The 12571-nt window shown below is 46.6% G+C and overlaps 1 protein-coding gene across 1 annotated transcript; it reads left to right on the top strand.

Moving 5' to 3' along the window:
* Positions 1-5452: 5452 nt before the first annotated feature.
* RPS23 (ribosomal protein S23) lies at positions 5453-8355 on the top strand. The gene is made up of 4 exons (XM_007518793.3): positions 5453-5603; positions 7146-7305; positions 7930-8050; positions 8163-8355. Exons 1-4 carry the CDS (start codon positions 5600-5602, stop codon positions 8307-8309), a joined length of 432 nt encoding a protein of 143 aa, XP_007518855.1. The 5' UTR covers positions 5453-5599; the 3' UTR covers positions 8310-8355.
* Positions 8356-12571: the final 4216 nt, after the last annotated feature.

Raw genomic sequence — 12571 nt, 5'->3', positions numbered from 1 at the left:
GCAGGTCTCTGTCTCTGTCTCTCTCTCTCTCCATCTCTATCTTCCCCTTCCCTCTTGATTTCTTACTGTCTCTACCCAATAATAAATAAAAGATTAAAGAAAGACAGAGAGAGAGAGAGAGAGCCCAAGCCAGAGGAAACAAAACTTCCTGAGTAGGAAAAGAAAGAAGAGCTGATATGCCCAAACTATTGTTTCCCAAATTCATCATAGGTGTCACCCCTCTTTATTAAACTACCATGGAAATAGAAACCAGAAACGAGAAGTTACACTAATTGAACTCTGACTTGAAAGAAAAATGCTAGGGGGGAGGAAACTTGCTCTCCCCACCCCACTGCCACTCTCTTAATATTTCAAGAAGTACCAAAAGTGACTTTACATTACAACTTATAATAAGAATTATTGTATTTATTTATTTTTACCAGAGCACTGCACAGCTCTTGGTTTATGAGAGGTGATACAGGAGGTTGAACCTAGTTTGAACTTTGGAGCCTCAGGCATGAGAGTGAGTCTCTTTGCATAACCATTATGCTATCTACCCCTCACCTCAGAATAATTTAATTTTGTGACCTAGGAGGGATTAACACAATGAATGAAGACTTAGACTCAGGCCTGGGATCCTGAGTTCAGTTCTCACATCATAGGTACCATGTCTTCCTCTCCCTCTTTTCTCATAAATAAATAAATGGTTTTTTAAAACATAGCTTAACATTAATATTTAGGCCCCCTAGTTTTCCTGCCCTCCCTCCAAATTAATTCCCATCTCTTTTTGAAATGTATGGCCAAAATCAAAAGAAATTCTCATAAAAGGTCAAGAGACTGGGTCATTTTGTCTGTCAATTATCAGGCCATCTCATCATCTGGGGTCCTAGTCAGGGAATCCTTGGATCCCCACACAGATATGATGAGCCTAGACCTCTAATAGCTCCCTCTCTCCACCATCACTGGTCACTTCCATCAGGAACATCATCATAAGTCCTCTGTGGGCCTCTCTAGGACCTTGCCCTCACTGTAGAGCAGAAAGGAACAAAAAATGGTAGGGACTGCCCCTCTCTCTGAAGGGAGGCTGGGTCAGCCTAGTCTGCCACTAGAGGAAGACGGGTCCTGCAGTGAGTGCAGCCTAGAATGTTCCCAGCTGTGACCACGAACTGCGAACTCAGGCTGACAGGGACTTGGAGGTTACACAGGCTCCTGTGCTAAACAGGAAAAGATATGGGTCCTAAGTCAGATCCATAGGGTAGACAATTGTATTTCTATACTTGCTTCAAGTGTGGGAGATGCTCTCTGCCCTAATCTAGCTTTCTAGTCCTATTCTCAACCCTGACACCATCTTCCCAGACAGTATTTTTAGTCCCCTTGCATGTTAGCTCTTAAACTCAAACAAAAACTACTAAAGGGGACAGGGTGGTGGTGCACCTGGTTGAGTGCACATGTTACCATGCTCAAGGATCCAGGTTCAAGCCCCCAGTCCCCACCTGCAGGGGGAAAGCTTCACAAGTGGTGAAGCAAGTGTTGCAGGTGTCTGTCTGTTCTTCTTCTTCTAGCGTTTGCCCTTCTTCCGTAGCCAGTCAACAGCGTTAGGTTGAGCCTGATGTCAAGTTTCGAGACCTCCTTTGAATCTGGAGAGGTGGCAGTCGTTGACTATGTGGGTCATAGTCTGTCTGGAGCCGCAGGGGCAGTTCGGGTCGTCTCTGGCTCCCCAGCGATGGAACATAGCGGCGCACCGGCCATGGCCTGTTCGATAGCGATTGAGGAGGGCCCAGTCATAACGTGCTAGGTCAAAGCCGGGTTGACGCTCGCAGGGGTCTGTGATGAGGTGTTTGTTCTTTACCTCAGCTGACTGCCAACTCTGTTTCCAAGAGTCTGGAACAGAGAAGTTCAGTGTAGGCGTAGGGGACCAGATTGGGTGACAAGACGTCAAGCGTTGGACAGGGTGGGCGAAGATATCCGCGAATATTGGCAGGTCCGGTCGAGCGTAGACGTGGGAAATGAACTTAGATGATGTCGCATCCCGACGAATATCTGGCGGGGCGATGTTGCTAAGAACTGGCAGCCATGGAACCGGGGTGGAATGGATGGTTCCAGAAATTATCCTCATGGAGGAATATAATTTGGAATCGACCAAGTGGACATGGTGGCTATGGAACCATACTGGGGCACAGTATCCTGCAGTAGAATAGCAAAATGCCAGAGATGATGATCGTAGTGTGGAAGCGCTCGCGCCCCATGAGGAGCTGGCCAGTCTTGCAATGATGTGATTCCTCGCGCCCACCTTTGCTGCAGTTTTTATGAGATGTTCGTGAAATGACAGGGTGCTATCGAGAGTAACGCCAAGGTAGACTGGCTGGGCTTCATGCCGGATTCTCGTATCGCCAAGCTGCACATTAAGCTCACGCGAGGTCGAGGCATGGTGTAGATGGAAAACAGATGATACCGTTTTTTGCAGTGCTAGGGATTAGTCGCCATTTTTTACAGTAATCAGATATCAGAGACATGTCTTTCGTGAGTGTTTCCTCGAGGATGTCGAACTTGGATGCCTGAGTTGCACAGCAGATGTCATCGGCGTAGATTAACTTCCTTGAAGAAGTTTCTGGGAGGTCATTGATGTAAATATTAAATAGCGTAGGAGCCAGAACAGAGCCCTGGGAAAGCTTCACAAGTGGTGAAGCAAGTGTTGCAGGTGTCTGTCTGTCATACTCTCTACCACCACATTTCCTCTCCATTTCTGACTCTCTCTATTCAATAAATAAATAAATAGATATAGATAGATAGATAGATAGATAGATAGACAGACAGATAGATAAATAAATGGGGGGATAAATGCAAAGAGACTCTCATGTCTGAGGCTCCAAAGTCCCAGGTCCAATCCCTGTACCACCACAAGGCAGAACTGAGCAGTGCTCTGTTAATAAATAAACAAATAAATATTTAAGTGGGTGGAGTAGATAGCAAATGGTTATGCAAACAGACTCTCATGCCTGAGGCTCTAAAGCCCCAGGTTCAATCCCCTGCACCACCATAAGCCAGAGCTGAGCAGTGCTGTGGTTAAAAAAGGTAACAAACAAAAAAAAACTCCTAAAATCATTAGTAGGAAATATTTAAAATATAACAAATATCTGCAACAATTGACCTTGACAAATCTCACCAACTATAACTGGACAGACACCCGCTGGCCAGTACTGCAGCCTCAGGAGTGAATACTTCAAGTTTTCTAACTGCCTAGATCATAGCTCTGAGTTTACATATTTTTAAAATATTTATTTATTCCCTTTTGTTTCCCTTGTTTTATTGTAGTTATTGTTGTTACTGATGTCATTGTTGGATAGGACAGAGAGAAATGGAGAGAGGAGGGGAGGACAGAGACGGGAAGAGAAAGACAGACACCTGCAGACCTGCTTTACTGCCTGTGAAGCGACTCCCCTGCAGGTGGGGAGCCTGGGGGCTCGACCCAGGATCCTTATGCTGGTCCTTGCACTTTGCGCCACGTGCGCTTAGCCTGCTGTGCTACCGCCCAACTCCCATATTTTCTTTAGTTAAATATTTAACGTCACAAATGGGCTTAAATTGTTTAAGCAGCTCTAAAAATATATTTGTATATGTATACTTTTAAATGTGTAAATTACCTACAATCTTAGGCCAGATAGATCAAACCATTTAGCTCTATCAGTATGTAAGAGACTGTTATTAGTGGATATCTGTAAATGTCACAAAGTAGAGTGAGGTCAAGTACATTGGATTTTCAAAGAAAAATAAGCTCCCAACTAACTTGGTTATAGTAACAATTAACTATTGCTGTTTTAAATGTAAGACTACAAGGAATTCTTCCCATCCTCTTTAAGATCCACATTTCTCCTAGTCCTGGAACCTCTGGGACTCTGCTCCTATTTCTTGATGTTTCTTCTCTCCGATCCCTTGCTGGTGAGCTCAGTCTGACAGGAGCTGAGATTGTACAGGCTCCTGTGTTACATATGAATGGACACGGGCCGGGTTAGATCATTGTGGTAAACAGTCAACTGCATTTATATATCTTATAGCTTGCAAGCAATTCTCTGCCCCAATCTTGCTTCCTAGTTCTACTCCCAACTCTGACGCCATCTTTCCAGACAGTATTTCTAGCCCTCCTCATGTCAGATAACAAGCTCAAGCAAAGATTATGAAAACATGGGCTCTCAGGAGCATTCCTGAAATAGACTTTCTAGCTTCCTTCTACCCTAGGGTCCCACCTTTTATTTGCCCTATTTCTATTTTATGTTTCCAGTTTACTGTATTTCAGTCATCAAATGGCAGACGCTACTATGATTCCATCCCAACTTCCCTGGGCAGACGCCCCCACCAATGTCCTGGAACCTCCCCTCCCCAGAGCCCACTAGAAAAACACAGAAACAAGCTGGGAGTATGGATCCACCTGCCAACACCCATGTTCAGCGGGGAAGCAGTTACAGCAGCCAGACCTCCCTCCTTCTGCTCCCCATAAAGAATTTTGGTCCACACTGCCAGAGGCATAAAGATTAGGGAAGTTTCCAATAGAGGGGATGGGACAGGGAACTCTGGTGGTGGCAACTGTGTGGAATTGTGCCCCTGTTATCTTACAATCTTATTGATCATTAGCATATCACGATTAAAACATTAAAAACTTTAAAAGAAAGACTTGATGTCTTGGCAAAACTTGAAAATACACTGCTTGGGCGGGTATGGAAGTAGATAGCCTAATGGTTATGCAAACAGACTCTCATGCCTGAGGCTCCAAAGTCTCAGGTTCAATCCCCTGCACCACCATAAGCCAGAGCTGAGCAGTGTTCTGGGAAGGAAGGAAGGAAGGAAGGAAGGAAGGAAGGAAGGAAGGAAGGAAGGAAGGAATGGGGGGAGGAAGGAAGGAAGGAAACACTGGCTGAACCCTAAAAGCTTTGACTTATAGTTATGAAATCACACAGCCTTACTAAAACTCGTTTTAAAAACTTTTTTAATTAATTTTTTATCATCTACTTATTTATTGGATAGAGACCGCCATATATCAAGAGTGAAAGGGGAGATAGAGACACCTACAGCCCTGCTTCACCACTTGCAAAGCTTTGCCCCTGCAGGCGGGGATCAGAGGCTTGAACCCGGCTCCTTGCACATTCTAGCACTTTCCATACTCAGTACCCCGCTACTGCACCAAACCACCCTCCGCACCACGCTCAGAACAGGCCGGCAATGTCCCCGCCCCTTCCGCCACTGCGCAGAGGCTCCGCCCCCACACGCGCGTGCGCCGGGAGCGCCCGCGCCACGCATGGACTCCCGCAAAGCATCTTGGGATTTGTAGTTCACCGGCCTTCAGGCTTGGTAGGCAAGGCCCATGACGAGAGGTCAACAACGAAAAGAGGGAATCTCTCGGAATGTGAGGAAGATGCAATAAAACGCCTACCGTCTCTTCTTTATTCCAGAAAGTCGTGCAAACTGGTCCTACGCACAGGAGGAGCGGCCACTTTTGATCAGGCGCGACGCGGACAGCTGCGTGCGGTCCTTCCTGGGCGGGGCGGGGCGGGGCGGGGCTTAGTCGCGGTGGCTTGTGGCTCCTTCCGCGCCGCTTCTCCCTTTCGCTCGGGCCCGTGCGATCGGCAGGATGGGTGAGCGGCCCCGGGGTCTGGCCGGGGCGGGGGGCTCGGAAGCCGAGTGACGGGCCGGCGGGGGTAGCGGGGAGGGTGGGAGCAGGGCCGCGAGAGGCAATGGCTCCGGGGTGGTGGGCCGGGCCGGGCTGGGGGCACCGCGGCGCCTGCAGGCACATGGCGCGGAAGCGGCTGAGCCGGCGAGGGGCCTCCTTCCCGGGGGGACATGAAACTTCTTCCCGGGGGGACATGAAACTTCTTCCCGGGGGGACATGAAACTTCTTCCCGGGGGGACATGAAACTTCTTCCCGGGGGGACATGAAACTTCTTCCCGGGGGGACATGAAACTTCTTCCCGGGGGGACATGAAACTTCCCGGTGGATATGCGGCCTTCTTCCCGGGGGGACTTACGGCCTCCTTCCCGGGGGAGGGGGCATGAAACCTCCTTTCCGGGGACATGTGGTCTCCTTCCTGGGGGGGACATGAAACCTCCTTTCTGGGAGGATACGCAGCCTCCTTCCCGGAGGCGATGCCCTCACCTGGCAGCCAGGTGTGCACGGGTCCAGGTGAGCGGCCGCAGAGCTGCGACCTGCAATGGCGGAATCGCAGTCACAGCACCGCGGTTCTGCCGACGACAAGCCCGCCTGCCCGGCCGCAGACGCCCCGCGGCCCCGGGTTCAGCGCCCCGAGCACCGCCATCAGCCAGAGCTGAGCAGGACTCGGGGCTCTTAATCTCATTTAAAGAACAAAAAACGCACTAGTTCAAAGGGACACCTGCGAAGCAACTCTGTGTGTGTGTGTGTGTGTGTGTTATTAACGGTTTCTATTAAATTGTCAAGATTGTAAGATCACCCCCGCCCCCAAAGTTCTGTGTCCTCCAGTATCACCCATGCTGATCCGAGGGACACAATTAGCAGTTTTGATGGCTGAGTAGTATTCCAGGGACTATGGACCCCATGGTCTCTTTAGCCAGTCATTTGACGGTGGGCATCTAGGCTGCTTCCACTCTGGCTCTTGTGAATAACGCAGCTACGAACACAGGGGAGCGTGTGTCCTTTCTGAGTGAGTGTCCACTGGATTAGTGCCCGAGGGATACTGCTGGGTCACATGGTAATTCCATTTCTCTTTCTAATTATTGGATAGAGACAGGCAGAAATTGAGAGGAAGAGAGACACCTGCAGCCCAGCTTCACCACTTGCAAAGCTTTCCCTCTGTGGGTGGGGGCCAGGGGCTTGAACCTGGGTTCTTGTGCACTGTAACGTGCACTTTTTTTTTTTTTTTTTAATAAGGATTCTCCTACCGTCTTCCAAAGGTTCTGTGCCAGTTTGCGTTCCCACCAGTAGTGAAGCAGAATTTCTTTTTTCCCCACAACCTCATCTGGTTGTGGGGAATCCTCCTCTCCGGTGGGAGATGGCATCTCAGTGTGGTTTTAATTTGCATTTCTCATGATGATGAGTGGAGCGTTTCTTCATGTGTCTGCAGGCCGTGTGTATTTCTTCCGGGGAATGTCTGTTTAGTTCTCTGCTCACCTAAGTGTTGTGTTGTTTTTCTTTTTCCCCCAAGGCAAGTGTCGTGGTCTCCGTACTGCCAGGAAGCTGCGTAGCCACCGGCGGGACCAGAAGTGGCATGATAAGCAGTACAAGAAAGCCCATCTGGGCACAGCCCTGAAGGCCAATCCTTTTGGAGGTGCTTCCCATGCCAAGGGGATTGTGCTGGAAAAAGTGTAAGTTGAAGTAGTTCTTCAGTGGATCGTAGTCAAGGAGGCGAGTCCATCTGGGCTTGGTGCTGCGTTGAATACTGGGAAGTTACAGGGCGGAACTTCGTTTCTACAAGTTGGGGGTGGAGAGTTGACACTGGGGGCCACGGCTGTGAGGTGAGACTCCACCAGAGCTCGCCTGAGATCTGTTGGAGGCAGTTTGCTTTTGCAATCACATTTATCAACTCTAGAAAACCGGATTTGTACTTTAAAATTTGTAACGTTACACATTCCAAACCTAGTCAGAATTTGAACCTCCTTGCCCTTCTACATCTTAATTTACTGCAATCGCCACATTACTTTTGTATGTCTTGGAGCTGAGATGGTCTAGGGAATTGAGCGGCATTTTGACATCCAGTGCCCTTAACTACCATATGCAGAACACAGCTGTGTGTTCCAGTAGAATGAGACTGGTCCCCTGGACGAGTTTGACCCACTTTTAAACCCAAGATCAATATACAGTTTGATATAAAGGGCTTGCGTGTTTCTCTTGCATGCCAATGAAAATAAGGCACAGGGGACATAAAGTTACGAGTCTGAATTAAGTATCTCTTTCCAGAGAGTCAGTTCAGTGTTTGTGGTTTGTTTCAGAGGAGTTGAAGCCAAACAGCCAAATTCTGCTATCAGGAAGTGTGTCCGAGTTCAGCTGATCAAGAATGGCAAGAAAATCACAGCCTTTGTGCCCAATGATGGTTGCTTGAATTTCATTGAGGTGAGTGCTTACGCTTAGTGCTGGGAGGGAGCTGGCTTAACACAACTCAAGGTGGTATTCTTAGTGATTGTTCCTGACACCAACCGTAAACTGTTGTAAAATTTTATTCCAGGAAAACGATGAAGTTCTGGTTGCTGGATTTGGTCGTAAAGGTCACGCTGTTGGTGACATTCCTGGAGTCCGGTTTAAGGTCGTCAAAGTGGCTAATGTCTCTCTCTTGGCTTTATACAAAGGCAAGAAGGAAAGGCCAAGGTCCTAAGTTTGATGGTGAAAGTGCAGTGGTAATAAATTTTCATAATACCAGACATTTCTCCTGTGTTTTATTTCGGCTTCGTAACTCCTAGATGCGGTACATCTCTTCCAGTTTTAGGAAACTGGGACACCTGCTAGCTCACTGGGGTTTTCCTGGGGTGGATGGGAGTCTACAGGCATGAGAAGGTTTGCATGACCATTACACTGTCTACTCCTGCCCTAGTACAATTTTTCTCTAACACCATGAGATGAGATGTTTACAGTAAATGTGTAAAATTCCTGTCAGGAATTAAACTCAATTTAGGTTTAAACTGCAGGTTTAAACTCAATTTTAGTGGACTTGGAAATGCACATTTCTTAAATTTAATAAAGGATTGGGGTGGGAGTTGAAAGAATTTACATACTGGGGTAAATGATGTTTTTGATTAGACAGTTTGGGAAGGGGGAGTAGGCAGGTATCTACAACACTTCACCTCTTCTTAAACCCCTCCCCCCAACATTCAGTAATCCACACTGGTTAACACCACTTGGTCCTGTGAGTACTTGATTTAGCGTGCTTGCTAGTTTCATAGCTGTCATTGTTGGATAGGACAGAGAGATGGGGAGAGAAAGATATCTGCAGACCTGCTTCACTTGTGAAGCGGCCTTCCCCCCCCCCCCCCCCCCGCAGGTGGGGAGCCAGGGCTCGAACCAGGATCTTTAAGTCAGTCCTTGCACTTTGCATCATGTGCGTTTAACCCACTGCCTGACACCCCCCCCCCATGAGTACATTTTTTAAGATAAGTACTGGCACCACTAAAGCAGCCTGATTGTTGTGAATATGTGATGGTCACCCTAGAGAAAGTTGGCAGTTTCTTATATATAACAGTATGACCCAGAGATGTCATTTCTAGGTAGTTCGTATACAGAAATGAGAGCGTACGGGTTTTGGTACATAAATGTGCACAAGTTTTTTGTTTTTTTTTGTCAAAGCCAAGAATGTACAAATAAATGGCAGCTTGAACATAAAAACTAATTTGAAAATGGTCACGTGAAGTGGTAGTCGGCTTAGGGCAGGTTGGATCCAACTGAACAGGCCGGTTCTAACAGTGGAGCTGTTCTAATGTATTCACACAAGCTGGTAAAATAGGCCTGCAGTAAATTCTAGCATATTCTTATGTGTCTAAAGTTAAAGTGAGCAAAATTTGCAAGTATATAGTTATGTCCTCACTTTTTCAGAGCCCTGTGCCACTAGGGAAGATAGAAACAGGCTGGGGGTCTGGATCCATCTGCCAATGTCCCTGTCCAGCGGAGAAGCAATTACAGAAGCCAGAACTCCCACCTTCTGCTCCCCGTAAAGAATTTTGGTCCATACTCCGGGGGAAGATGATTGGAGAGCTTTCAACTCCCAACTCCCAGGGCCCAAAGAAGAGGAAGAAAAGGGCATTTGGAAAAAGTACTAGGTGTATGTGTGACATAGGAAGAGAAGACCAGACCATGGGCAAATATACGGAAGTACAGGCAGATAGATAATAATCAATCTCTACCTGCAGCCTTGGGAGAACTAGCTTCCAGTGGTGGGAATGAGACCAAACTCTGGTGGTGGGAACAAGGCAGAATTATACCTGTTACTAAGACACTAATGAGAAAAAAAAAAATTCATCTGGAAAATAATCGCTGGGATATTTCAGGAGGAAGTTGCTCTGAAAAAGTTACTATTTGGGAATTGTAATGCTTAAAATTTGTGGTTCTCTTTTTTTTCTTTTTGCCACCAGGATTATCACTGGACCTCAATGGTTACACAACAGCTCCCAGCAACCTTTTTTTTTTTTCCCCCCTTTCTTGATAGAAATTGAGAGTGAAGGGGAGAGGGAGACCCCCACTGCACTGCACTGCACTGCTTCACTGCTTGTGAAGTCCTTTCACCCCTTGCAGGTAGGGGTGGGAACCTGACCCCTGGTACTTGGCTCTCAAACAGGCACACTACCTAACTGGCAGTTACTACGAAGACAAAGATGAAGGTTCATCCTCAAAGGCACTGAGCATTCTGTTTCTGTCCTTGTTACTCAGTTATGTTAAGTGATGTTTTGTTAGTATATAGAAACGAAAAGTAGAATTTTCAAGATTTTTAAAAAATATATATATATTTAATTTGATTGCCAGAAATTGAGAGGAAGGGAGAAATAGACAGACCTCCAGCCCTGCTTCACCACTTGTGAAGTTTTCCTTTTGCAGATGGGGACTGGGGCCTTGAACCCAGTGCTTGTGCATTGTAACCTGCACTCAACCAGGTGCACCACCAGCCAGCCTGCAATTTTTAAAGTTTATTGTCATAGCTTCATTATTACCATCCTGGTTCTAGGAAAAACATAGAATTTAACAACTGGCACCTTATTTTTTTTAGAAGACTAATTTTTCTTTTAATGTTTCATTTCATTAAAATGATAAGAGCCCAGAGCACTAATCAGCTCTGGTTTTTAATGGTGCAGGGGATTGAACCTGGGACCTCAGGATAGAGAAAATCATAGATAGTGCAATGCATTTGAAGAGACCCACAAATGGCAAATAATATTGCCAGGGCCAAGTGGTGATGCACCTGGGTAAGTGTGCTCAAGCACCCAGGTTCAAGCCCCTGGTCCCCACCTGTAGGGGGAAAGCTTCACAGGTGGTCAAGCAGGCCTGTCGGTGTCTCTCTACCTTCCCCTTCCTCTCCATTTGTGTCTATTCAGTAATAAATTAAAAAATATATTTTAAAAACTATTTCCAGTGGTCCAGGAGGTAGTGCAGTGATAAAGCTTTGGACTCTCAAGCATGAGTTCGATCCCCGGCAGCACATGTGCTAGAGTGATGTCTGGTTCTTTCTCTCCTATCTTTCTCATAAATAAAATCTTAAAAAAAAAAAAAAAAAAAAAACTACTTCCCAATACATACAATTGTCACCTTATTCAAACTCACTTAAGCCTTAATTTGTGATATCTTCAAAACCAAGAGAGCCTCTGTCTGCAACCTTCAGAACTGTAGCCAGACTTGCTGCATCCAGTCAGATTCCTCCTTTCAGCGCACACTGCCAGAGAGCAGAGAGAGGGAGAGGAGAGCTGCTCCCCTGGAGGTCTTTCAGTCTGAAGCACCAGCTCCCTCTGCGTGTCTGCTTAATTATATGGACACCAATTCTGCCCTCTGCTCACAGTGTGGAAATTGTGCTTAAAAAGCTGTTTTTCCAAAATCGTTTTCACTGCAGTCAATTAGAAATGTGGGGGTGGAGGGGACAGAGGAGGCCAGTCATACATACAAAGACTTTACTGCCTGGGGCACCATTGGTCCCAGGTTCAATCCCCAGCATCACCATAGCCAGAGTTGAGCAGTGCTCTGGTTGAAATAAAAGAGAAAGGATGGATGGAAGGAAGATAGAAAAAGGAAGATGGTGAGTTAGTACCATCAGTAGAGCAGTAGGTGTAGGCAGAGAGGTCCTGGGCTGGGTGGTGCAGTGGATAAAGCATTGGATTCTCAACCATGAGGTCCTGAGTTCAGTCCCCAGCAGCACATGTGCCAGAGTGGTCTGGTTCTTTCTCTGCCTATCTTTCTCATGAATAAATAAACAAATTAAAAAGGGGAGGTTGAGCCAGGGAGAGGCGCACCTGGTTAAGCACACACATTACAATGCACAAGGACCCAGGTTCAAACCCCTGGTCCCCACCTTCAGGGGAAAAGCTTCACAGGTAGTGAAGCAGGGCTGTATGTGTGTCCGTGTCTCTCTCCCTATCTCCCCTCCCTTGTCAATTTCTCTCTGTCTCTATCCTAAATAAATACATATTTTAAAAAATAGAGGCTCTCAGGTCACAGGTTCAGTTTCCCCTACTACCATAAACCAGAGTTGGTAAAATAAAACAATAAAAAAAAAAATAATAGAACGTGTCTGTTTCTTCATTAGGTTAAAGATGTAGAATGTGGGCGGGGGTGGGGGGTAGATAGCAAAATGGTTATGCAAAGAGACTCTGATGCCTGAGGCTCCGAAGTCCCAGGTTCAATCCCCTGCACCATCAGCCAGAGCTGAGCAGTGCTCTGGTGTCTGTGTGCCTTTCTCTCCATCTCACTCAAAAAAAATAAATATTTCTTTTTTAAAAAAAGATGTAGAATATGCAATGCACACCTACAATTCTGCGATTTCAAATAGTTTCATCTCTAATTAGAGTGCGCTAGGATGCTTTCTTGTCTTCCAACAACCAGATAGGTCCAACTCTAGTCATGGGCAGAATGCGCCATATTTAATTGTTTTTCTCATTCACAGCTGAG

Source organism: Erinaceus europaeus, chromosome 11 (assembly GCF_950295315.1).
Source record: "Erinaceus europaeus chromosome 11, mEriEur2.1, whole genome shotgun sequence".
In the NCBI taxonomy this organism is placed as follows: domain Eukaryota; kingdom Metazoa; phylum Chordata; class Mammalia; order Eulipotyphla; family Erinaceidae; genus Erinaceus; species Erinaceus europaeus.
The sequence above is the reverse complement of the archived record's forward strand: the minus strand, read 5'-3'. Positions and strand labels throughout refer to the sequence as shown.